This window comes from Corvus cornix, chromosome 1A (assembly GCF_000738735.6).
Source record: "Corvus cornix cornix isolate S_Up_H32 chromosome 1A, ASM73873v5, whole genome shotgun sequence".
Classification (NCBI taxonomy): Eukaryota; Metazoa; Chordata; class Aves; order Passeriformes; family Corvidae; genus Corvus; species Corvus cornix.
The window spans coordinates 55141039-55168891 of record NC_047057.1 but is presented as its reverse complement, the minus strand read 5'-3'; the positions used below and the strand labels follow the sequence as shown (position 1 = coordinate 55168891).

The 27853-nt window shown below is 38.9% G+C and overlaps 1 protein-coding gene across 3 annotated transcripts; it reads left to right on the top strand.

Moving 5' to 3' along the window:
• Positions 1–236: 236 nt before the first annotated feature.
• On the top strand, positions 237–27703 carry SPIC (Spi-C transcription factor). Of its 3 annotated transcripts, none has more exons than XM_019292388.3 (6): positions 237–343; positions 18483–18509; positions 19081–19174; positions 20793–20905; positions 21878–21986; positions 25465–27703. In XM_019292388.3, exons 2-6 carry the CDS (start codon positions 18507–18509, stop codon positions 25890–25892), a joined length of 747 nt encoding a protein of 248 aa, XP_019147933.1. In that variant the 5' UTR covers positions 237–343; positions 18483–18506; the 3' UTR covers positions 25893–27703. The 3 variants fall into 3 exon arrangements, with proteins under 3 accessions (XP_019147933.1, XP_010408745.1, XP_019147932.1); XM_010410443.4 differs by lacking the exon at positions 237–343 and adding an exon at positions 17001–17096; XM_019292387.3 differs by lacking the exons at positions 237–343; positions 18483–18509 and having other exon boundaries at positions 18671–19174.
• The last annotated feature ends 150 nt before the right edge of the window (positions 27704–27853 follow it).

The following is a 27853-nucleotide window of genomic DNA, read 5'->3' as shown; positions in this document are numbered from 1 at the left end:
GTTTGCAGAGCTGCCTTTGAATTACAGCACCTTCCCATCCCTGAATTCGTACCCAAAGTAAATCATAGCTTATTCTTTCTCACACAAGTTTCTTGTAGTTTGTTTTGTGCCATGTTCCTCAGGAAGAATAAAAGTACCCCTTTGATTTGATAGAACTTCCCCACCTATGAATTATATATAGGCAAAATTGTACTATCTTCTTCAGAAGAAGAATTTTCTGCTAACAGAAAAATCAATTTTCATTTATAAAATTAAGTGCCTCCTATGTATAAAAGTTACATTAGACATGAAGGGCACCTAAGGCAAGTGGCTCCTCTTCACCTCTCAAATACTGTAATTAAAGGTAAGGCTGTTTTCCTAAATGTCATTGTAGCATAATTGCAAATGAGCTCTTCTGCCTACAGGTAGTGACTGCTGTGTGCATTGGTCCTGAAATAAGCTCCCTCTAAGCAGTTCCTATGGTTTCTGAACAGATGCTGAACTCAGAGCACATGGGGTTTTAATAATTGTGGGACTTCAGGTACCGCAATTTCAGTGAGCCACCTTTGTTAACATCTGATGTATTGCATGGTGAAAACTTTACTCTAGAAATTTTCAGATGTCAGTCATTAGATTAATATCTTTATTTTTAGGAACAGTTTATGGATAATTGTGTTAATTTGAACTGTGGCATCATTTCTTAATCTTGCATCAATCTTCAAAATGTAATAATTTAATGATTTTCCTCTGAATTTTTGTATGCATCTTTAAAGCATCCATTGTTATTATAATGCATGGTGCCTCCACTTCCCACTCCATCCACATGTTCCAGTCTTTCTCCTCCCTAGCATGGTGAAGCGCCTAGCTTTGTATTGTGTGTCGTGGAATATAAGGATATATGGATGTAAGGAAAATGCTCAGAAGAAGACAGAAGTGTGATATGTTTGCTTGCAGATGTTTTTGGTTGCCTCTCAACCTATATTTAAACACACATTTGAGGGTTAATTGTTGTCCCAGTGATGGTCTGACAACGTGGTTAAACACTTGTCTAAATTTTCCATAATTTTGTCTGCAACTGGATGGTTTATAATGGCTTGTATTTGCTGTTTATCAAACACATATAATTTATATATGTTCCTTTTCTGGGTTAAGTATAGGTGGCCTGTCCACCTTGGTCACAATCAGTAGAATTTTGTCCCAAAGGGTTGATATGTTGGGATTAAATGTTTAATTTGTTCTTTGCTCAGAATTGTTTTGATCATTTTATTTGAGGACCATGCAGTCTTTGGGCTTGTGCACTTGGAATCAGTCCCATCAACCTGTTATATTATTTCTATGTACTTCTCTAATTAATTCACTTATGACTAGTATTTCTGAAATCTGTACTAATTAACAGCATATTGAGCTTACAGCTGCACTCCCAAGAGTTTCCCAGTGACATGCTAACCTAAAAATCACGTGCACCCACAACTTGAAAGCAAGAAACAGGAAACTCTGTTCTGTTGCAGTATGTGAGTAGCACCAGACTGTGGGGCTGTTGGCTGTCCCACGGATCTTGCAGCCTCTGCAAAGAGCAGGATAAATCATTTTTTGCTCTTGCCTCAGGATACAAATATAAACATATATTTTCTCATGCAAACAGTATGGTCTGGACAGGATCTACGACGAGCTGTCTGTTTTATAAGAATAAACCAGCCTAATATAACATGGAAGAAACTGTATTGTGTATAGTTTGGTGTGCTGCATGTTTCAAGCGGTCTTGCTTGTGAAAATAAATATAATTTGGGACTGAAAATTCACAGTATAGTTAATGATGCTGTTATTTGTCATTGGCACACTCCTAGTCTTATTCTGTTGAGCATTTTATTACTTGGTGCCAGTGTAAATGTCTGTTTATTGCATAAGCCTTAGGCTTTTGTTCTGTTTCATACCCTCAAAAAGGTAATGTATTCACACACACCCATCATGCTGTACACTGGCTTCCTCCACCTTTCAGAAACCGCCTTAGAAGCTCCTTTAAAACTAGAGTGATCCTCAAATGAGCAGTAAATGAACCATATTCTGAGCAGCAGTGTTCTGATTCACCAATTCCCTGTAACAATGGTAACACATATGCTGATCACAGCTATACAGTATGCCCTCAGCAAGTGGCTCTGTGTGATTTTGTCCTAATGTCTTGCCACGACCAATTTCATACCACAAAGTAATTCCTTTAAAGGGTGGGGAAAACGTCGTGATTGTGAGGGGGGTAGGGGAACCAAATCCATTGATTTAAGCTAAGTTTTCATGTTCCTTTTTCTCTAAATATAGAATGGAAATTCAAGGTGAAACTTGTGCCAGGTGGAGGGGGAAAGCGAGGGAACTAACCAAAGACACAAAGTTTATTGAAACATGAAAATGGAACAAGCAAATGGAGAAGGCCAAAGTCCAGAAGCCTATTGCTGCTCTCACAGCTGTTTTGCCTGCATTTGCCACTGTATTATCCACTGTCTATATTATCTACTGTTCTAACATACTGAATCTCAGTGTGTCTGTAAATTCTTCCTTTAAGCATTCCACTTTTAGATGGGAGTGACCTCTCTTGGCAGATAGTGAACAGCAATTCTATTTTCTTTAATGTAGGAGTTGCCACCAAACCACTTATCTTTGTATCACAATGATTTGCTTAGCATGCATGCATTTAAATTAGCAGATCTAACAGTTAAAAGGTCCTTTCAAAACTCAGCACTTTTTCTAAGTTTCTTGTGAATAAAAAAAGTAACTTGTCAGGAACCAGGACAGTTACTGAATCCTGTCACATTTTATTCTGCACTGCACTCAGCAACAATACAGAAGTTGGCCTCATCATGCGGTGTTCCATCCTGTCTTAGACAAAATATGAAATTCTTTTGATAAGGACTTACCTCTATCAGCTCTATGAAGAGGTATGTTCGTGACAACATGCAATACTTAGGAATGAAAATGCGATGTCTCCACACAGTAGCTCAAAAAAGCCTTGCTATTTTAAGGCTAGATGATTGTTATTTTTGTAAGGTCAAACTGATGGGGAACACGAGGCTGAAGGGATCAAATGGATCCTCAATTCTAGCCGCTCATAATCACAAGCAGCTAAGTTTTTAGACATCTATTTCAGAAATGTCCACAGGATAATCCACAGACACCCTGAGCCTCAGAAAGCTCTTCAGCACTTTGTAACAAGTGTGAGACCTGGAGTGTCTGAGCACACCAAGGAAAGAGCAGGATCGTTGTCACCATAGGAGAAGACAATATCTTTCAAAAGGAGTGGGTATGTTTCCTAAAGCCTTTGAAGATGGCAGCCAGCTGCATATGGGAAAGACTGAAAGCAAATATTAAAAAAAAAAAAAAAAAATCTTAAAACCGCTTTTGCAAGAAATTAGAAACTTGTAGCTTTATTTTCCAGGTGCTAGTGCCTACTTTTCATTGAAACTTCCTCATTTCAGTGAAAACTCCAAAGTTTTATTGTGACTTTTTCTTCTGTGAGTTAATTTTCTTCTCTCTGTGTTCACCATCTAAATTCACAAATGTTCCTGCACTGACACATCACCCAGGATGTCACAGGGATTGATTTGGAGATCAGTAGCAGCTACTTATGGTGGCAGGAAATAAACAAAAGGAACAAAGGATCCCATCAAAAGCAAGCAACAATCAGGTGCTTTCAAAAGCTTCTTGCAACAGTGTACTAAGATGTACAACTAACATGTTCATGTTATCTTAAACATCTGCCTAGATTCACAACTAGAACAGATGCTTGGTAAAGGGAGACCTCGCTTGCATATTATACTGAAGAGTGTATGGTTTAACTGGAAGTGTAGCAGTGAAATGCGAGTTTATTCAGAGATATTCATCAGATAAAGGGCTTTCTGCAGAAAAATACTTCAAGTAGGACCAAAGCCAATACGCTCTGTAACACACAGTTCACTGCTGGTGTAGAAAAAAGCATCATTTCAGAGGAGTCTGCTGCATTTTTGGTTCTTTTGTTAAATCATGACACATGAGAGAGGGTTTTTTCCTGGGTACCTATTCCAACCAACAAGATAGCCTTGCTAATATGAATTATCTGTGGTTGATCTGTGCAAGGCAAATGTTCTACATGGACCTAGAGCAAGCATGGTTATCAGCTAAATTGCTTTTAGTCCTTTTTTTAGCCCTCTTGCCACACAAGGGCAATCTGCCTATGTAGTCCTTTATAATTTCTGTATAAGAATACATTCTGTGTATTTTTGGGGTAACAATTGCATTTACACCTTCAAAAGAGTCTTAAAAGTGATATATCTGCTGAAATGTAGCATGTGGAAATACTGCTTTTGTTCTGCAAGGATTGTGCTACTGTATGTTAGCAAGTTTCAAGCTCTATTAAAAAAAGAGGAACTTATTTGCAATAAGCATTATGTTGAGTCATATAAGTCTTCTAAAAGTAGATTTACAATTGTTTCCTAGCATTCTCATGGGAATTCCATACTTGCAACAGATATTATTTTAATCAAAGCTGATGACGTTTTTCCAGGCTTATTTTCCTTTCATTTGGTGCCTTTCAGTTTCCAAGTTATTACTGGTCTATGTAATTTTCTCAAGCAAATGTTTTTTTCATCAGTCTTTGTACTTTGAAATAGCAAAAAAAAAAAAAAGAACTCTGACAGGCCGCTTGAGGGATTTATCACTGATGCTTAATATTTAACTGTAGGTACATAGTAGTGAGTAATACACAGTCTGATTACTCCGAAATGATACACAGAGAAAAACAAACATCTGCTTTTTTCCACTTTCAATTTTGCTTATTACAAAAAAAAAAACAACACCTTATTTCTCTCTTTCCTCATCAGTATATAAACTGATTGGTTTTGCACTACGTATATTAAGATTTTTATGTCATGCTTGTGTTAGAAGGCATGGGGCTGCTGAAAATGAATGAAAACATGAAATATGGAGAGCAGAGAACTCTCTGGCTTCTTAGCCATGGGCACCTTTCAAGCTCCAACTGCATCCCATACCTAGCAGGAGTTTCTGTGAAGACAAGAGGCTGTTTAATCCCAATTCCTCACGTGGGGCTGCTGAGGGAAATTTATTTACAAGCTCAGCCCAGACCACTTCACGGAACACTAGCAATCTATTTTTCGTGTCTGAACTCCAAACACTCTCAGATATTCCCCTTCCTACAGCTTTCTGGATTATGCTGTATGTTCTTTTTGCCTCTAATTATTCCAAGATTTTGTTGTATTAGTCATTTTTAGAGATGAGCACTGAATATCTGAGAACTGAGGGAAAGGAATTTTTAGCTAGTTACAACTTTTTAAATGTTGTTTTATATGAATACATCTATCAGACTCAAAAGTCTTCAAAACATTATGGGAAAAAATATTGCTGCTTTTAAAGCACCTCTGGTGAAGTCCTTGATTTTTTTTTAAAGGAAGATGAAACTATATTCTACAGTAACAAACTAGTAAAAAAACCGCAGCCCTCCTGTCTGTGCACACAGTGACATCTCCTTTAAAAGGGTATTAAAGTTGCAAATAAAGCGATCAAAAGTTAATTACAACATGGGCGAATTAAGTTGACTGGTATAGCTTTAATTTTTCCTCACTGAGTACAAGTGTTATGGCACTGTTATGACACGATCACCAGCAGTTTCTGCTACGAGGCTTTCTTTCATTCAGTACATAAATGGGTAGTGCTCTCTTAGTGACTAATTAGCCAGTGGGATTTCAAACCTGATTGCACCCCCAGGCCTTATTCACTGCATAGTCAGACACCCCTTTCAAGAGAGAATTGTTAACCTCTTTATAGATTTTTTTTTTTATGCTTTATCCATTAAAACATGTGAATGCTACATAAGGACTAAGACATTTATAAGAGCATTGTGATGTGAAGATAGTTTTTTATCCCTGCTTTACAGGGATGATGGCACAATGAGATTAAATTGGAAAATACCCACTATTTTTGTGTATTTGATCTATGATACCCAAGAACTCCTGTTTTGGAGAGTTCAGCATTTGTGGGCAGTTTGTGGGGTCAGGCCAGTGCTCAGTGACTACATTTGCAGCTGGTCCTGCTCAGCATTTCTGCAAATCTGATACTGGGGTCTCAAGTCAGAAGTCCCAAAAATGAGGAACATACAGTAAGGGACCACCTGTGAAAGTTTGCTCGAAGGGACTTGCCTCGCATCATCTGGGAACTCTGTGGTAGAGACAGGCCCAAACCCACTTCTCCAGGGTAGTCTTCAGTGACTTTAACTTTGAGAGCATCTTCTCTCTTCCTTGTTCACTAAACAGTTTATAACTTCTGCAACAGATGCAACAGGGTTTCTGCACGTGAAAGTCTCATTTACTGAGCAGTCCCACCTCACTGATAGAGCAAAATTTATTCCATGCACATTAAAAAATAGGGGCCTTCAGAGGAAAATGTTAAAATATACACTCATGGAGGAGGAAAGGGAGATGATTATGTTTTGCTTTTATGTTTTCTGCCTTTGGAGTGCTCCCATATTCTCCTGGAAGAGGACCCCTCATGCCTCATTTTCAGATGCCTCAATTAACAAAAATAACATTTAGAAAAAGCCTGGCATAGAAAAAAATTCCCTTCAGTCTGCCACCTGCATCTCCACCATTTGAGTTAACTGCTCAGCTGATGGCAATGACAGGTTGTTATCCTCTTGCTTCACTGAAGAACTTCACCAAGATTTGCTGCAGCAGGGAAGCATTCCCAGTCCGGGTGAAATCTTGGCCTCCACCATAGTCTTGGGAGTTCGGGAGTGGGAAGATGACATTGATCCTTCCCCCTCCATTCCCCAAGTTTGCTCCCTCCTTCCCTTATCTCTGAAAATTCAGTCTTCCCTTTCCACTATTCTTCTTGCCCCCCTCAATCCAAGGTATGTTGGTCCAATCCTGTGCTCTTCAGCCAGGTCTCACAAAATTAGTGCAGATTCTCATATGAATCTCAGCCTTCTTTTTATCTTCTTGTCAGACAGGTTCCAATACTCTTTCCTCAAATCCTGGTTAAATCTCTTTCTGGCACTTCTCCCCATGATTCCACTGAGCACACTGGAGTTCAGAGGCAGTGTTTGTGAAATCATCTTGCAACTACGATGACCTCCAGCTCTCAGTCTTAATTCCCAGCCTCTTCTGCTCTTCCCGTTATCAATCGCAGTTTCCTTCTTGCTTCTCACCTGGTGTCCTACACAGCAATCTCTGGTACTGCTCTGGCACTGCTTCCTCCCAAATTTATCCCTTCTTGTGCCTGTGTTCCAGGCAAGCAGCTACTCATCCTGTGAAGTTTCAGTGCTTTCCAGGTGTCAGTAGAAGTTGATCTGAAAGAGCAGGAAAAATACAGTTCTTGAACTGGAACCCAAACCCACTTCTTTAGAGTTTCTTTAACTCTCCTGTAACTGTGACACTTTGTGCCTCCAAGAAGCAGCATAAATAGAGAGTCCCTAAGGTGTTTTTTTAAGGCCAAGGCCATTCTGCTTGCCATGTGTTTCAGTTAACACTGTTGAACAAATGTTCAACATGAGACACACAGTGGCATAAAAATGTAACATCTACTCAGTTATTTCTGTCATTATTTGTGTTTACAGACCGTTTCAACATATATTTGGAATCAACCTTATCCCCCATGTTGTTATAACTCCCTGACAAGGGATGGAGTAAAGTTTGATCTCTTAGGGTTTGTATATGAAATATGTACTGCTGCTGTCACACTTAATTTAACTGAGTAGTCGCTATATTCCCTGAATCTGAAAGTTGTTCAACATGTATTTTGCACGTGAGCTTGGCTTAAAATGAGATAAGTATGGCAGACAGGTGAAAAATACCATTTGATTTGAAGATTGATGGGGAATGTTTGTCATTCTCCTGTGAGGCATTGTGTTAAAAATGTAACTTGCAGGCTGCATTCTCTGGAATCCTATTTATACTTGTTTCTGGAAGGTGTTTGACATCATTTTGGGGAGCTATAATGCAAAGCATTGCCTCTTACCACACATTAGTCAGGAGCTCAACTTGTCCAGGCATGTTAAGCACCTGCTCAGTTTTAAGTTAAAGTATGCTTCTGATTAGGTGTGAGTTTAAGATTATAGCTGAATGTTTTCTAGAACTGGGTCCCTTGCTCTAAATATCTTTGGAATGATCTTTAAAGAAGTCACTATAAATCAAACCTCTCCTGTCTTTATTGAAGATTTTTGTGTAAGACTGAATTAAGCGCTAGGCTGCCCAACAGCTTAAAAACAAGTCAGGAGCCTTAGGCTGTAAAGGATTTCACTTCTCAGTTTTTAAATTTTATGTTCTTTTGTATTTACCTTTAGCAGATACATTCCATAAAACATGAGGGAGCTAAACTCACTGAGATTACATAGATGTGGGTTAGGGGAATTCCATGGGGGACATTTCCAGGACATACCTAAGGCCAAGGTATGGTGTAACTGCCAGGCCTCTTGCTTTTTTGTTGAATTCAATAATTCAAAGTGCAGGCACCTCAAAGAGAAAGTGAAAAGAGTGTGAAGCCATTGTGACAGTTTCATTTGAAATCTAAAATTAAAGACCACTCAGCTTTGGAAGATCCTCTTTTGAAAAAGGTTCCAGGCCAGGAAACTGTTTTACTGGCATGTCTCCTACCTTACCACCAAGATACAAGATTTCTTTAACATCAGTTTATAAAAATCCCCAAAGCCTAAGTACTTCTTCAGCACTTTCCTGATAATATAGGAAGCATTTATTTGCTAGTCATAGCACTTTATGCCCTCATCACTGTTTGCCTCATCAAAGCATAAAACCCCATTACTTGGGACAGCTGTTTTTCAGTCATCTTTAGAGTTTAGTAGTGACAGGAATTCTATTTCTAATGAATTTCCTTTACTGCTCTGCAGTTCCTTAAAGTGTATTTTTAAAATCTAGAATTCTGGCAGAAATCAGACCTCATTCTACTCCTTCAAAGACAGAATGTGCTGGATTTTTGTTTGATTTGGTTAACTTTGGTTTTTGTTATATGACAATTATAACACCGAGAATGGCTGTAAATAGTTTTTGTATTCTAACTACTTTTACTCAAGAGCATTTGATTGTAAGGTCAGATATATTTTTGCATTCCCAAGTGAACTTGGTCAACTGTTTACCTCCCACAACTGTTTATTACCATCTTCCTCACAACCTTACAGCTTCCTTCATTTCAAATGGCCTGTTTTCAAGTCTTCACTACTTCTTTTCCATCTCAGTCCTGTGTGGGAAATATTTGCCCAACTCCCTGGTGGGACTAAATGTAGATGTCTGTCCCTGAAAATGGAGATTCTGTCAGGGACTCAAACAGCCCTGCTTTTGGTGGTTGTATGCTTAAACCTTTTCTTAACTTTGTGGTACCAGTCATGTAGTATGGTAATAGCTTCCATGGAGGTGATGTCAAAATGTGATTCCACATTTTCCTTTTAAGAGAAAAAATAAGAGCATATTTGCTTTGCAGTGGATCTGCCTGGGAAGGGCATCTGACCTTCCTGTTGCATGTGGCAGAATTTGGTGCCGCCTGTTAGGGTACCCTATTTTTAATTACTTAAGACAAAAGTACCTGCTGCAGGAATAGCTGTAGAAAAACTCCTATGGAACATTTCATGTTTTGGTCAAAAGCCCAAAACATTTTCTCTTTTCAATTTTGAGGAGATTAATGCCAATATACAGTTGGTTTTTCTAATTCTTGGTCTTCTGATGAAATCACACATTTTCTGTGAAAGATGGTGCAGAAAACTTCTAATATTTCCTGCTCTTTTTAAATGGCAGTTTATTTCTTTTATACTGTCTCATGCAATTTCTGCCCGTTTCGAAGTTATAAACGAAATAAATACACTTCATAGGCCTTATGCTATAATCCTGTAGATTGTTGCATTTCATTTCAGGTGAAAGCCAGCTTTTATTCTTATAGTGAAAACAGCATGTTGTATTCTTATAATGCATAATATCAGTATTTTCATTAATAGTGACATGTTATTTCTATCCCCAGGCTGGTCCTGTGATTTACTTCCACTGCTTTTTCTTATGGGCATATTCCTCCATTGCTGGTAATTTACAGAGGATTTAAAGATAATTTAGGGCCTACTTAATAATGAATGTTGATTTTTCTTCCTGTTCAACAACTACAGATGCAGTGGTTCAAAAGAGGCTTACATGGTCTTTCTGCCTGAACTTGGGATGTATCTTGTCTTAAAAATGTTAGAACTCCATTACATTTATTCTGTTTGCTTCATTATGTCTGCTACAGGTCTTTTAAATGTGATTTTTTTTTTATCTGCTACAGTGTCTAAAACTTTTTTTTCCTTTAAATTTCTGTCCACTCTTTTTTTCCAATTACATATGTTTAGTCATAGCTGTCGTCATTATATCCAACACCTTGATGCAGGCTCTTTAAAGTCAATGATTCTGAGATTTGATAATAGCTATCAGTGATTATTCTGCTTTTTTTGTTTTAATGTTAGAGTAAGAAATGAATGAAAGCAAATATATTAGCCACAAGGTCTGTGAGCAATTGATGACTGGGGGAAGATGTGCTATAGTCTGGATTTAACAAATAGGTCTGTTGTTCAGGGCCTTCTCCTGAATGGTGGGGAAAGTGAGGTTAAACTCCTGAAACTGAGGAGGTACCTGAACCCACATCACTGTTGTCTAGGGCAGCGCTGTAATAACTCAAGAGTCATGCACATCACTGCCCTATTCCCCAGTGGGGCTTTGAAAGAAAAGAAGGGGCTGGGATCTCGGCATGTTTCTTACTAACTAATAAAGTGCTTTTACTTCCTGCATGATTTTGAGATACAAAACTGCCCCCAAGGGCTTCAAAGGAAAGTAAAGTTTTGAGTTTTGGAGACACCAAGGCACATGTAGTTCAGTACCTAAATTGTAAACTCTGTTTTTTATTGACCTGGACATAAGACTATGCAGTGGAAAGGCAGAGTTTCTAAATTGTAATATGGTTGCAGATGCTACAGCAGTTATTATATATCTCTCTTTCCATCTTTTCCAGAAACAGACACAATTGCTTCCTTCCATTCTTTGTAGTTGAAGAGGCTCTGTCACCTAGTCTTAACATTTTTCAACTCTCAGCTTTATGATTTAGGGGGAATGGAATTGAAATGGAGTGTTGAATTAATCCTGTGTCATTTCAGTGACCCTCAAATCTGAAAGCGTTTCTTCCACAAATAGCCCAATTACTTGGAAAATTGTTAGTTTATATTTGGCTTCCCCAGTTTCACTATTAAGGGTTATTAAAATACTGTGTTCTTCTTTATATTTGCTTTCTTTTTCAGGAAAAGACTTTCACTTTTACCCCTTATCAGGCTCACCTTTTAATCATACAGTCACAGAATGGTTTGGGTTGGAAAGGGCCTTGCAGAGGATCTAGTTCAAATCCCCTTGCAATGGACAGGGACACCTTCTACTAGACCAGGCTGCTCAAAGCCCCATCCAGCCTGGCCCTGAACACTTCCAGGGATGGGGCATCCACACCTTTTCTGGACAACCTGTTCCAGTGTCTCACCCACCTCACAGTAAAGAATTTCTTCCTTGTAACGAATCTAAACCCATCTTCTTTCAGTTTAAAGGCATTCTCCCTTGTCCTAGCACTCCATACCCTTGCAAAAGGTCCTTCTCCAGCTTGCTTGCAGACCCCCTTTAGGTACAGGAAAGTGCTGTAAGTTCTCCATGGATCCTTTTGTTCTCCTGGCTGAATAACCCCAGCTCTCTCAGCCTTTGTAGCAGAGGTGCTCCAGCACTCTGATCATCTTCATGTCCCTCCGCTGGGCTTGTTCCAACAAGTCCATGTCCTTCTTATGCTGGGGATCCCAGAACAGGATGCAGCACTGCAGGGGCAGGTCTCATGAGAGCAGAGTGGAAAGGCAGAATCCCATCCCTCCACCTGCTGGTTACACTGCTTTAGATGCAGCCTAGGACATGGCTGGATTTCTGGGCTGCATGCACGTATTGCCAGGCCTTGCTGAGCTTCTTGTCTACCAACACCCCCAGGTCCTTCTCCTCAGGGCTGCCCTTGTTCCATTCTCCACCCCTGAGCTTTACATCCTCACCAGCCACTCCTTGGTGAGAACAAGATCTAGCATAGAGCTCGTTCCTTTCTCAATCGCTATTTTTATGAAGTGCTCTCATATTATTCCCATCTTGCTCTGATAGTTTTCTGATGAAGTATTATTGAGTTTTATTTATCCCAATATTTGACAGTACTCATTATACCTGTAAATTAATCAAAATTATTTGTTCATATTTCACTTCAGAGTCTTCTTTTAGTATAGGGTTGGTTCTTGTTCTTTTTCCGAATGCACTTTTTGTTATTAGTTCCTTGTGCTTCTGTTGTGGTTTCTGGTTTTCTATCTCAACGGGGTTTCCCATCAGAAATTCACTTCCTTTGGTTAGATGAAGCCAAAGAAGAAGCTCCCTGAGAAACCTTGCTGACACGAGCATTTGGACTAAATATTGGGTCTAGTTGTAAAACAGGGGCTTTAGATGTGGGTTTTCCATTGAAAAGCTGATCTGCCCACTCATGCAACTTCAGCTTCCGTGCTGCTCTTCTCTTTTTAAGCCCTAGAAGAGGTAATTCTATGCTTAGACCTAACCTCTGCAGTAATTTATCCAAATACATCATTTTATGACTGCAATTATTCAGTGGTTCTTAGTGAAATTTATTACAGATCTAATATTAGCCAAATACATAAATCTTAAGGTTGGATCATAATTTACAATTCACATTGAATTCCACATAGAGATGGGAATCCAATGTGATATGCAAATGTTTCATATTTAATGGTAAGGAAATGAGTCTGATGGAGATAATCTCTCATTTTAGGCTTAAAATTCAATTGGTAAGACATTTTCAATATCTTTTGTCTTTCTTAAGATAAAAAGCTTCATACATGAGATGTACTTGGAGAGAATAGTTGGGCAAAGCTCTTTCAAAAAATGAGGCCCAGTAAATAACTATAAAGAGCTCTTATGAGAACTAAAATGCCGAAATGCCACTCTTTCTGGTAACCAACTGCAATGAGTTATAAGGTAGACAATTAAAACAAATCAGGAATACAGGAAAGTATGTGCAACATTAAGGCTGGCACAGCAAGTTTCCCCTTACTTTAGTGAAAATAAAAGTGGTGGCAACTCTGAGCCAGAACCTCTGTTTGCAGAAATCATCAGTGATCCTTTGGCTTTGGTGGCTCTACACCAATTTCCACCAGCTAAGGAAACGATACTGTAACTCTACCAATTAAAATAAAAGTCTATATTTTGCATTGCAGAGAGTTTGACATTTGTAGAATTATTTGTAAGGCAAGTAAAGCATTTGAAATGATGAGATATCCTCATTTTTTGGTATTTGAATAAACAACTGTGTGTTTTAATGTACAGACTAAACTTTTCCAACACAAATGGGAGACTTTTAGAGTCAGTTTCATAATCTGATTTGCTAATATGATATGATGCCATAATTGGATTTTTTGTTTGATTATGTTCCTTTTCAGTTTGTTTGGGATATTTTTGTATGTATTCTATGCTAAATTATCTGACCAAAATCATGGTAAACAATAGTACTTAGACTAGTATTAAGCTGCATTTATTTCCTTTTTGTGTTTGTTTGGAGGTCTGGTTTTGGTTGTTTTGTTGGGTTTTTTTAAAGGAGAGTGTTCTTTGTATTCCAGGGCCGGGAATGTAAATTTAGGGATTTTCTGAGCGCACTGATTTAAAGTTCAGACTGCGGACTCATGCCTGGATTATCACTGCACACTACATGTACTTGAGTTGATCCCTGTTCTTCCTGTGCAGATAAAAGGCTTCATCCTTGCTGGAAGAAGCTTTCCAGTTTCTTTTGAGCCTTGAATGGAGCATAATGGCAGAGATTTTAAAGTTTACTGGTCAGCATGGTTAGACTCAGGAGGTGAGCACAGGCATGTGATCTCTCAACCTTTCCACTTTCAGGGAGACAACAGCTGTGGTTGTGTAATTATTGTGAATCGACACCCATGAGGATTCATGGCAAAGGTTATTACAGAGCTGCCTGGCCAGGAGAGGAGTGGCAAAGGCATCTGACAAGGGCCAGAACAAGTATGGAAACAGAAAATCTCTGTGTCTGTCACATTCAGGATGGGTTTTTTTATGAAGTGCCTTCTATTGTGAGGGTTCTATTTGGGCAGTTACGAACTGCCTGATGTTCAAAAAACTTCAAGAAATCTACAAATGCCTGGTGAGAAAACTTGCCATTTCAAGATTTATATTCCTTTAAGAAGGGAGAGACTGTTTTTTATTCTATATTTGATCAATGCCTCATGCAAGAATCTTTATGCTTTCTCAAACCCTTCTACAAGTGCTGTAATACATTATTTAGTTCTGGATTTTATTCAGGGGTGAAAATGCTTCTACTGTACCATTACTGTGAGGTGTCTTTTAATGCCAAGCAGGGATGGAAGAAAGTTCTGAAACTTAAACAATCATTCTGTTGTTTGAAGTTTATTTTTAAAACATGGAGGAAGGAGAAGAGCTCGATGTTGTGGTTTCTAACGGATACTCAAATTTTGTTATCAGGCACATCAATTGTTTGAGAAATTAAGATGTGAACAGTAACTTCTCTTTCTCAGACTTTTATCTGGAATCCATCCTCCCATCCAATGCAAAAATCAAAGGAGGCTTTCTTCCCTAATATATTTCTTGGTAGAGGTCGTCGGGCTGCCGGCCTTGGCTGCGTGGTGATGTGTTGAGGAGTGAGCAGTGAGTGTCAGCTGACACTCAGTCCTCAGCTGCACCTTCCTCTGCCTCTTCTGAACACTTACAGAGAGGTAGGCTGAGCCCTTGCTCTAAGCTTATGATGGGACAGTTATTCAATACACAAATGGGCTGCAGAGTTTAAAACTCCCCTATGAGACAGCATTTGCTCTTGTTCTTATGCTGTGTGTTTGTGCTGTGTATGGCACTCTCCCATTTCCTCTGAAAACAAACCTTTTGCTGACCTGCCTTCTGGTGTAGCCTGTCATTTGAAATGAGAACTTTCTGATAGAGCAATTTGATTTAGGAAGATGGATCATTTTAGTGGTGGTAAAACCATTAGCTTTCATCTCTTGACCTTCGCCCAGCCAGCAGCCACACACCCACACAGCTGCTTGTGCACTTTGGGAATTGAACTTAACTTACTGCTGTAATATATTTAGTTGCTGATTTGGGTATTGGGAAGCAGAGAAGATAAACATTAAAACATTTTTCCTTCCCCTTTCCCAGGCTCAATTGCACTCCAGATACATCTCCTCCCCTCTTGTTATCTCCACAAGTTACACTCAGTTCCTTTGGTGAGGCAATGAGTGGCACAGAGGTTTGGGGTCAAGACACAGTGGTTTCTCTCCGCTGCTCCTTGTTTCTCACCTTTTTCTTCCACTGCTGCTTCCTTCTTACTAATTTCCTCTACTCCACTGTGGTCAGTCTGTGGGCCACAATCTCTTTGGTGTTGTGGCCTCTCCAACTCCTCCTCCCTTGCTGTCCTCTCATTCCCTTATTTCTCTCCTTGTCACATTCCCTCCCTGTCCCCTTTGGTGTCCCCTCCCAGGTTTGTCTTCTCCCATTCAGCATTTTCTGCCTTGTCCCCAGTATCTTTTCACAGAGGCATCTAACGTGCCTGGTGGGCTCTGCTTTGGCACGTGGTGGGTCCACAGCAGAGCCAGCTGGAATTGGCTGGGGCCAGCACAAGACAGCCCCGATCTCCCTCCTCCACAGGGGCCACCCCTGCAGTTTCATGTCCAGGAGGAGTGGGGAGCACAGGAGGCCAGAATATTATTTGCCCTGCTTCAGATAGAGATGTAAGACTAGGCAGGTCAGATTGCATCATCAGAGGACTTATTTGAACATAATTTACTAGGAAGAAACCCAGAAGGAATCTTGAAGCTCATTCATAATTTTAAATCCTATACATATTTCTACCTCAGGAAAGAACTGAACCATGAAATCTATGTTTATCCATGTTGTAAAGTAAAGTTAACTAAGTGGAAAGGAAGTTGATTGTGTAGTTGTATTTTGGCCTGAAATTCAGTGCTGAGTCACAATTTGACATTTTAAAATTACAGTTGCCAGGTAATTTTCTTTTATAAGCCCGAGTCAGACCAGAGAAGTAGTGCAAAATAGAATCTGAAGTTCAAAAAATACATACATATATTAATTTATTTCACTACAAAAAAGATATCCTGAAACTTTTTGGTGCAAATTTTGAAAAGGCATCTTGTATCTGAAAACAGCAGAAATGGTTGACAGCTTCAAATTGCTTTCACTGAGCTTTCATAACCAGGCTAGTTCTTGACTAGGTTCTTGGTTGAGAGAATATACATAAATAATGTAAGAGCTGATTACTATTTTACAGCAGTTTTATGGCAAATGCTGAGGAAATTCTGCAAAATGTGTCTCTGAAAGACTTGGCTGGAAAGAGCTATGGCACAGGCTAGATTTTGTCAGCAATAAGAAGCTCTGAGCTGAAAACCACAGAGTTCTGTTCCTGTGGGATGCAACATCATGTCTTGGAGCTGCTCAGAAAGTGTTTGGCAAATCATCAATTACAGCTTGTCTGAATCTGTACTGAATGCTGTAGTCAATGCTTTAGAGCTGGCCTTGGGGTGCAAACATGAGCTTTGAAGCAGAACTATGAAATTCCTTCAAACTCTTATTTTGAGATCTGGTTTGGTCCACTTGTTACACTGAGCTGGCAAGGAGGTTCAGATAAAAGCTCCAAGTCCACTACAGTCTATGTAGGGACAGATGAGGGATGTAGCGGTTTTCCCTGGGTTCACCCTACCATGATACCAGTGACAGATTTGTTAGAAGGTGCTGTAGACAAAAGGAATCTCTCCCAGTGCTTAAAACCCACATTTTAGACAGTAGTTAAAACATAGAATTTTATTTGTAGCAGTATAAATCACCCTCTTTTGTGCAGAATGAAGGGACATATTAGCAGTTTACCTATACTCTCAAAAAAATCCCTAGGCAAAACACTTCCCTAAAATCAGCTATTTAATGCAGCCCCTTTGCCAGCCCTTTGCTGTGGGAACTCAGTCTTTCTTTCATTTACGACACCAGATTCTTGTCGTGTGTGTGGAACTGAATTTCTAGGTAAGTGTCCAGATTTTTTTTAAGGTTACTTAAGGTGTGCCTTTTTTTTGGTATGTATTCAGTGGTGTGGATGGTATGACCATTCAACAGCACCTTGCCTATAGTTGTGCATTTTAGACTTTGCAAAGCATTGAAGTGACTGTAGATGTTTTGTTGAGGTTACCAGATGTTTGCAGTGTGAGTTAGAAAATATCTGTTTAAGGAGAGTGAATTACTTAAGATTACAGGGGAACTATATGGGGATCTTTACAAAGCAGAATCATGTGTTTAATTTCTATAGCCCTATGCCCCAGGCATCTGTGGCCACCACCGGAGCTAAAGGATTAACATTGCCCATTCTGGTTTTAGAATAGAATTAGATCAGATCATTCAAATACTTGTTGCACTGTACTCAGAGAGAAAAATCTCACTGATTTCAGTGAGGTCAGTTTACTGTATTACTAGGATTCCACAATATATGTCTGGTTGTCAAGATTTAAAAAAACTTTTGCAAATTTTGACACTACCTTTACATACCTAACTGAGGAAAATTCCCAGCTTAGAACATTCACAGTTAATGTTGGATAAAATTCTTCCTCAGTAATATTTTGTATCCTGTCTCTCCCTTTTATTTTAAAATATCACACACAATAATCAAATATTTAATGAGTAAAATACTGATATGTTGATTATTATATTTACAATTTTGAAATAATAATGTAAATGATAATGGGGGAAAAACCTGCAAGGCAACAAAACCTGATTATGGTTTTCTTTAAGAAATATATATAAAACAGGAGGTACTAACAATATGTTTCTGAGTAATATTGTTCATGTTAAACTGGCTGAAAATGTGTCTATTTACATTGTTTATTAAACAATCAAATTTGCCTGTGGAACTCACAATTAGTCTGAGTGTTTATGTATGTTCATATACAGTCATATGCTAATCGGTATTAGAAAAAAAACTCTAAGCTTGTTTCAACTGGCTGTGAACAAAAGGGACTTAAGCACTTGCATTTAATGCAGGTCAGCATTTTCTTGGGGAAATTAGTAGTTATGGTGACTAAGAATCAATGCCAACAATAACACATTTTCACTTCATAGTGTCTTTAAAAATGTATTTGCAACGACGTAGATAATAATCCAAAAGTTGTAGTATTAATAAAACTGGAAACTTATTAACAAAAAATAATTTGAATTTTAAAAATACGATGTCATAGGTATTTAATTTAATTTAAATATCACCTTATAATAATAAATCCCTTTTATCTGTGTTATTAAAAATATTTTGCTTTGTAACTGGAAACAATACTGAGTTGTTTCATTTAGTTAGTTTTATTTATACTCAGAGAATTATTTGTTTTGAAACATACAATTTAAAAAATTATTGGTTCTTTTAAACAGGATTCAAGTCTTGATATCTAAATAATGGTAAGTCTACAACACCTTTATTCTCTTTCATTACTGAATGTTTCAAATATGCTACAGAAGACTCAGTCACACTCAAATTTGAGGATATCTTTAGCTTTTTACAACGAGGTGTTCTAAAATTATAATAATCAATTTTCTGTAGTGGCATAGTGTAGCATTTTCTCTGCAAAAGTGCTTCAGAAATTATGTGTAATTATTTTTGTCATGTCAATTTTATTGAATGATAAACCACGTTACACTAGTGATAAAAACATCTCTGTATTACAGACTATAAAACTCTCCACCAGCAGTAACACCCTTTATGTAAACTTCTGTTGCAAATTAAGGAAATGAACCTTGAAATATTTGATTGAGTTATGTTGCCTGTGTGAATTGTCCCACTGACCTCAAAAGAGTGAAAACTTTCTCATAAGTAAAAGATTATGGTAATGCCTTGGTGCCTGTCGAAGATCTATTCCAGGAGGAAGTGTATTCTATACCATCACTGTATTTACTTAGCATGGGCTGATTGACAATGTTGAAAGAACCAGCCTGGTCTTTTCTGGGTCCTGACAGAAAAATGTTCTTGCAGAGCTTTCCTGACCACGACGTGCTGGGCCAGGCTTTTGAAGATGCTCTAGAAGTGCTGCAGCAGCACTCTGACAGAGAAATGCAGTGTCCACCAGGTAACAAGCACCCTGATTCTACTTCATTTCTCAGCTCCTAGTTCTACAGGAAAGCACATCTTGAAACATACAGGTGGGAGAGTAATTTCCCAGAATCAGATTAATGGGATGTTTTGGCAGGATGAAAAGGAGGAAGACTATTTGGAGGGTTTCCACCCCTCCATGAGTACTGTGGTGAATATCTTCCAGGTCACAGCACAGGAAAAATGTTGGACTGGCCCTGTTTACCCTCCCCCCAGCACCAGCCCAGGTGCATTGAGCTCACTTTTCCTATAATCAGAGAGTATATGACTGTTGTGAAACAGCCTTTTCCCAATTTTAACACTTTAACTTAAAAATGCCCTTCTGCTATGCCATGAATCCCAATGCGAAAGAATAATAATAAAATAAAAAACAAACCAACAAGTGAAATTAATTTACTCATTTAATTTTTTTGTACACTAATATATATATCTTAATTTTTTTTTTTTTTAATGCAGGCATGATAGTTTGAGTCTGGATAATTAATAGAAAATTGTTTTTCTTGGCTTCAAGAGTTGTATACTTTACAAAACTAAAATGCAAGAAAGCTGTAAATTGTTCCAGTTCTGGCAAGGTTTTGGTAACTAAATTACTATAAAATTTAAAATTTGTGCTTGTTTTTACACTGTAAGCAGAAATGCAAGGAAAGGAAAATAGGAGGCTACCTCACAAACCTTCTAAGCCCAGAACAACGTACCTGCTGTCCTTTGCATGAAATGCATGCCATATGAGGGAGTTTTTTTACGTATTATCTATTATAAAATGAAATGTAAATAAGACCAGTAGGGCTGTATCTTCAGCTGTTGTTAACAAAGTTTTGGCTCCACTGCACTGGTAATTTACACATGCTGGAGGACTCACTCTGTATAATTACTTTCAATCTTCTTCCTTGTGTATGTTGTTAGGGCCCATGGAGAGAGTTATTAAACCCTTGCAATGCAGTGTTTAGTCTGTCCCACAGCTGCACCCACATTTCCACTTGCAATAGATACCATACTATCTTCTTCTGACCACCTGCAGTGGGTAATTTTTTCTAAGTGTCTTTAGTCTGGTGTTTTCCTGTGCTTCTTTTAAGCATCCCAAAGTCTTGGGTTCCTTCGGTGTCATTCTTCAGGCACTGTAGATGTTCTGATGCTCCTTCATCTGTGATTGGAGACTCTGACTTGCATTGTACTAATGGCCTGCAGAACCGCCTGACAGTCCCTTTTCCTTTCTACATGTATTTTAGAAGTCTGTAGTTATCCAAATCATTATGTTTGATGATCTGTATTGCCCTCTGTTACCTAGTAACCAAACAATTTCATGATGCTATGAAATACCTGGCATTTTATCTTTAAAAAAATTGTTTTTCATCCCGAAGGCTAACAAAACCAGCCCAAGGTGTGTGATCGGCAGTAGCAGTACAGATTTTGCTGGATAACTTGCTGATGTGGAACATCTTGGCTCTGGACACTTTATTATCTAGAAGGCAGCCATAGGATAAATGCTTTTTGACAGGCCAGCACAGTGTTAAATTATTTGCTGTTGTGGTTTTCTTTTTTTCCTTCTTCTCTCTTTTTTACTCACTTGGTTTTTGCTCCCTTCTCCTAATTTCCAGGTTATAAAAACTGCTTGACTTTGATCAACCATCACCACCACCTCCGAGCAAGTCCCAGTTACTGTGCAGCACCATCTGTGGAGGAGCAAGGGTATAGCTGGAGGAACGTGATTGTGAGTGAACTCATTGCTAATAATAGTCAGACATAACTGGAAAACTGATTGCTCATTTGGGATTTCTGATACAAATCATTATGCTACCACTAACAAAAATTTGGTCTGGCCAAATTTCAGGCATGATTCGGATGAAAATACCTTGGCAAATATGATTGCAAATGTGCAAAATGTGATTAATAACATATTTTTAGGAGCCAGTTGTTTGCTTCTGGTGTTCTTTTGTGGTTCATCACATAACATGACAACTAACAAGCAAAACTACTAGGGAGTTAGTTACATGGGAAAGGGCTTCTTTGTATTGCTTGGTAACAGGCAGAGAACAACTTCCAACCCTGAGGTAGCTTCTGCCACTGTGAAAAAGAACCATAACTTTGATTTCTCCAGCAGAAGTTGGCTTTAAAAGTTCTGGAAAGACCAGCAATATCTGGACTGAGCACAGCTTCAGCCATTAGAGTCCATATGCATTCTTAAAAGCACTGGGAGTGTGGTCTCCAGGAGTGATGGGAAATGAAAATTGCAGGGGAGATAATTTCAGGGAAACAGGTTCCACAAAAGCACATTTTCAACAGCAGATTAACAACAACAACAACATGGCATGGGAACTACAGAGCCATGTAGGGGTTACAGAACTGTAGGGGCTACTGTCCAGGTGGTCCTTGTCTTTTCCTAACTCTGAAAAATGTTCCTCCTCTGCTTCCAGCAGAAGGGTTGAAGGTCCAGAGTGAGGCAGTTACGCTGTTTTCCCTCTCAGTTTCTCCTCTGGTGGGCAGCTCTTGCCCCTGGACATGAATTAGTGCTGCTTGTTACTGGTACACTACACTGAGTGCCTTCATGGCTGAGAAAAGTCTTCCACGGGTGAGGTGATGAAAAGTTGCATTTTGAAGGCTTCAGGCAATTAATGACCACAAGTTTCTTTTTATTCAGAGAATGTACTCTATTAGTAACTTTTTATTGTCTTAATTCTTGAAGAACAGTGCAGCGGATTTTTATGCAGATGAGGCTGTCTACCATACACTGCAGAATACTCCAGAAAGTCAAGCTATGCATGCTGCTGCTGGCCAGCCAAAAGCAGGGAAAGGTCTGTAGAAAGATCATATCTTGATGGGTACATTATGCTACTTTAAAGTCTCTTGGTAAATCATGCTTTCTTGTTTTCCTATTTTTTTTTAACTTTTAACAGGAAAAAACATGTGAACATTTAACAGTGAGTAGGATACAACTGCTAATTCCCTTCTGCTAAATCTTACAAGATGTGATAAATCTATTATTAACTTACCATCCATGTTAGTAAGTGGAAAAACAAACCAGAGATTTTTTTTCACTTCAAATCATTTGGGATGAAGTCTGATGCACAGAAGTAAATCTAGCTAGCAATAACATCTTTATCCACTTACACAACTTATTTTATTTTATTTTATTTTATTTTATTTTATTTTATTTTATTTTACATGGCCCAACAAGCAGTGATTTTCTTAAAGGTTTTTCACATACGCAAATATTTTTGCACACCTGATTTTATTTCTTTGTTTATTTTTTGAATCAAATTTTAGCTTTTGTCACTTCCAGTGTGCATTTTTATGGCTATTTTTATCCTCCTTCTGGCTGACTTTACTCAAATGGATATCTATTTTGCAAAGAATCGTGTGACATTGGTCATTGCAGTTCTTAATTTTTTTACTACATTCATTATTTGGGTTGTTTGGAGGGGAGGGACTCAGCATCCTTTCTATGACTTCTGGGTGAGATTTTCACAGCTTCCACTCTGAGCTGTTGTATCTACTTTTGACCATGAGACCTTTTGAAGTAGCTTCCTGATTTAGCTGCTTTTTGAAATCCCCTTTTCTCAACTTTAACCACATGGTGTCAGTTTTTGGTGCTGTCTCTTCCCATTGATGCTGAACACTGTGGTCTCTGTTGCTTAATAGCTACTACTACTGCTACTACTACTACTACTACTACTACTGTTTCTACCATAGGCTCTTTGGGATGATGGGAGGGGAAATTTTACATGTCAGTATCTGATTTGACCTTCAGGTATTACTGCTCTGTTAACTTCATTTCCTATTTCCTATTTCTTTTACACTGTCCTCAACCTATTTTTCCAGAAGACAACCTCCACAAATTTTCAGAGTGACTAACTATTCTTATGGTGCTATTTTGTGTCTTCTTACAGGTTTCTTTATGTCCATGGTGATATTCCTGCTAGAATCTGTGATTTGGGTGACTATTTCTTCTGTAAATTTAGTCCTCCTAGTTTCTTATTGAGACATGAGAGGTTTTCTGTACACTAACAAGTGGTGTGGCCCTTTAGGAATAGATCTATAGATGAAACCATCAGCACTGAGGGTCCAAATCCCACGCTTAAAGTGTTTCACAAAAGTTTATTTAGGGCAATCTTTAGGCTGGTCACAAGTTCTGAAGGGTACACTGACTTAGATATGTTTTTGGAAAGCATCTTTTGAGTTAAGTTTCCTCTGAAAAGAGTCCAGTTCGTTCACAACAAAACCATTCCATGATCTGAACTCAAGCTCAGTGGAGGGGAGGCAGCCAAGAGAGGTACTTCAGAATTTAATTAGATACATTGTCCCTGAGAGATTTAGGCTGCTTCAGGACAACTCAGCCCTGAAATCTTACGCAGATGCTCTGAAACACCTTCTGGAGGAGCCTGCTTGTCTTCAGTCACCACACTAAGAAACCTGCAGGCACTCACCTGCTGGCTTAGACTGATATTTAGGGCCTGGTGCTGAGCAGCACTGGCTTATGCAATGAGGTGCAGTACAAAGATTTGTTAACTGACCCCATCTCAAGCTGGTGTGTAGCACTTTGGAGATAACAGCTGGGCTCTGGAGACACAGCTGCATAAACACATAAGAGCAACTAAGCCAAGACAGCAGCTAAAGGTGATGTGGCTAGAAATAAAAGCTTGGGCAGAAATGACAGCTGAACTAAGAGGGCAGACAGCATGAAATCAAGTGCTGCATAGACTACACTATCCTTTTGCAGCAGAAATTTAGTCAACAATAGTCTGTGGGTTTTCCCCTGTTCTTACTTGTTCTACCATGGGTTTATAGGATAATTCAAGTTGGAGGGGACCTAAGAAGGTCACCTACTAAGAAGTGTCCACTGTGACAAGGCAGTGTCCTTCACTGGTTTCCTTTTAAACTTCTTAGTAATACTATATGTATTTATAGTAGAATATGTACTTCCAGTCACAGGCCAATTTTTATTTAGATAATGAAACTTCATTAATTTTTTGGAAAGTACCTCTGATTTCAGGCTCTTCTTCTTCCCAGTCCGACTGTTACTTCTCTCCTCTTTCCTTATGACCAGACACAGAATTACTGTCATCCCTGACAGATGTCTTGGCTTGACCTCAGTGTTCCTTAGCAACTGTCACTTTTCCCCTGTTCCTAGTTTAAAATAGCCACACAAGACAAGGCTTTATGAATTTTAGGTGCAGCTGCTTATTTCCACTTTGGTTAAAGTGGAAGATGTTCTTCTGCATAGATTCTCTCTTCTGCAAAATGTTCCTCTTTGTCTGATAATCTTAAATTCTTCCTCCTTACAGAAGCTTCTTGATCACCATTAGCTTTGGAAAGGGAACTAGAAATACTTCATAGAGGAGGATCCACAAGATCTAAGTGAAACTAAAGCCTCACTAGGAAACTGAAGTTTGAGAGCTGAGCCTGTAGAGAGAAGCATTTACTTAACTGGCAAATATTTCAGTACTAAGCTTGCTTTATTCTGCACAGGAATGCAAGCTGACACTTCTGCAGATTTTTAAAATATCACAGGGTACCAGAAGATATAGCTCCTTTATGACTACGTGAGGTTTCTGGTTAAAAACTTGCCTTCTTTTCCTGCTCATCCACTTGCCCTTTCTTTGATCAGAGACTACCTTGCATCCCCAAAACATTCTTGAAACAAACCTGACAAAACTGAGCCATCTCAAAATCTCTGAGTTTTGATTAAACAGGGAAAACATTTATTCAAAAACGTTCAGATTGGCTATTCAGAACCTCTCTCCTGTCCTGTCTGAGGATGTCATTTCCTAGTGTGAGTTCCTTGACTGTGCACCTGCACAGCATGTGTCTGAAGACTGATGAAAGTCGCTTCTGAGACCTACCACACAGTCAAATCACCAGATACTTGTCATGATCCCCACATAACCTGCTCTTGAAACTCTGATGACCAAATCCCTTTCTTTCACCACAGATCTGTACTCACTTCAGAACTAGACCATGGTGCTGACAATATCAAGGTTGTGGGTTTGATCCCTGTATGGGCCATTCACTTAAGAGTTGGACTCGAAGATCCTTCTGGGTCTCTTCCCATTCAGACTGTCCCGTGATTCTGTGTTGCTCTCATCTCTGTGATCCCATTTGCTGTTGCTGGTCTTCCACTGAATAATTTATACTGATCTTTTAATTTGGGACAGGGTACTAGGTTTAGCTATGCTTTTGCCTATAAGACCCTTTCCAGGAAAAAGACAACTGCTCATCTTTTAAGGCAAGCATGAGTTCTGTTCTGACCTTTTGCAATTTATTTGTTCATAGGTAGAAAAAAACTTCGCCTATTTGAATACCTCCATGAGTCTCTGTATGATCCAGCTATGGCAAACTGCATCCAGTGGGTAGATAAACCAAATGGCGTCTTCCAGTTCATCTCCAAAAACAAAGAGAAACTTGCAGAACTGTGGGGAGAAAGAAAAGGAAACCGCAAGATCATGACTTATCAGAAAATGGCCAGAGCACTGAGGAATTATGGAAGAACAGGTGAAATCATTAAGATCCGTAGGAAGCTGACATACCAGTTCAGTGCTGTTGTTTTAAAAAGACTTGCTCCATCTTATTTCCTGGGAAGAGAAACAATTTATCATCCCTACATTCAGTCTAATCAAGAATATCAGTGTGCAGATGACTGGACCAGTTACAATAATTACATGTACAACAATGGTTATGCATTACAGCATGCTAACAGCTAGACTTACCTGTCACATAAACAGGCCTTTGTTATCCAGCAATACTTTACAGCACAGAAACTCTTCTCTGTACATAGCTTTTCCTTTAAGATATCATACAAACACGTGAAGAGGAAGGTTTAAAAATTGCATTGGCCTAGTTTTGTTGCTTTTGAAGTTAGTGGTATACAGTCATTGCCTGTTGAAGAAATCCAGCAGCTGTAGAACACATTCTATTCCCCATGATGCTAATCAAAGGAATTACTGTAGTTTCAAGCAGGTATATTCAAGAACAGGATCAAGGCTTTTGTCTGTTAGTGGACATCAAAGATCCTATTGTGACAACACTCACTGGAAGTTTTATGCATATCTCCAATCAGAATTTAGATGATGTTGTACCATGGTTGCTGCACTCCCTAAACTAGAAAGGGAAAGATTTGCCAACTGCATGAAGATGCTGTCTGCTTTTTTCACCAATGTTCTTTATAAAAGGACATTTTTGGAGTGAATGCCTGGGTGAATGATAGAGTCCACATGCGGGTGCACCTGTTGACCAAGTTGTTAATCCTTAATCACTTAAATTAACATATCTTAGCACAGATCCTGACAAGTGGTATTAGGATTGTCAGGTGCACATTTTACTGTTGGTAGTGGATTCATTGGGATCATGAGAGAGTTAGTAAAGGATTGTGCTTCTCATTAGGTTTTGTGCAGTTCTTCCCCAATAATATGAGAAACTCCACTTTTATCCAGCAGTTCTGTACTCACCTAACAAACATAGCTTTGCCATTTATTTTAGGAGTTATAACATTATAAATAAAATTTCACTTCTCCAGCTCTTTTTCTAAATGGGAATGTAGCTGAAAGGCTCAGTGATTTTACGCTCTCTTCCTGGGGAAGAATGAAATTTAGGTAAAAGAGATTAGTAGCCCCTTATGTCAGGATAATACCTATAAATCTACTTTTTCTCATACTTCTTTTACCTGATCAACTTGTATCATCATATAAGTTGTCTTTTGTGCTAAAGTATTTCCATTCAATTGTGTTCAGTTCCAAGTTCTGCATTTTGCAGTGTGTAGGCCTGGATATTAATAAAGACAAAAATATTTTGTGTGGAGAGGTATAAATGGTGGCCTGATATGTTTGATGAAACTAATTGACTTTGATAGTTGCCCCTTGCTCTGACTCCTGTTTACTTGTACAGGGTTGTAATTTTATGTAGTAGACACAATGCAATGCACTCTGCCTAAGCAAAACTCAAGTTTTAGGGTTGGTACTTTGGTAAGATGACAGTTGTCTGATCTTAGAAATATGAAGCTCGTTAAATAGCACTAAAAAGAGACCCAGACTTTAAGTCAGGGGGATTGGACCTTGGTGGAGTGAGCTCTGCCTCTGGAATGGGTGGTGGCTCTGGACCCACAAGATGGCACCAGTGGACAACTTTTCACACCGGGGCTGTGACACTTTCAGGCCTCCAGATCATTTGTTCTCCCAATGTCCCTTTAGTTTTTTTTTCCTTCCCCACCAGGTTTAGGTTTTTTTATCTTCCTGCACAGCACTGCTGTAGATGTGGCAGAAGCAGCACTGCGCCTTTGAAAATCACCACCTGTCCAGTTCCAACTGTGGCAGATACAGAAAGTTTCATGACACAATGGTGACACAAAACCCACGAATTCAAGCAGATGGATTATGTCAGCAGATCACAGCTCTGTGCTGACCACCCTGGACAATGGTCAGTTTTACATGTGAAGCTCAACCTCTTCTCCAAAATAAATCTGGCTCAGCCAATATGGCTGAGGGTGATGCATGAGGAAGAAATAAAGCTGATCTTTCTGGTTTAGACTTCAGGGTTCCTGCAGAAATTACATCAAGAGCCTTACAGACTCTGTGAATGAGGCAGAACTAGAGCACTTCAGTAACATGTTTTATCTACCCCATCTTGCCCAGCATATGCAGTACTTACATATGTGTGTGCTGTTCAGTAG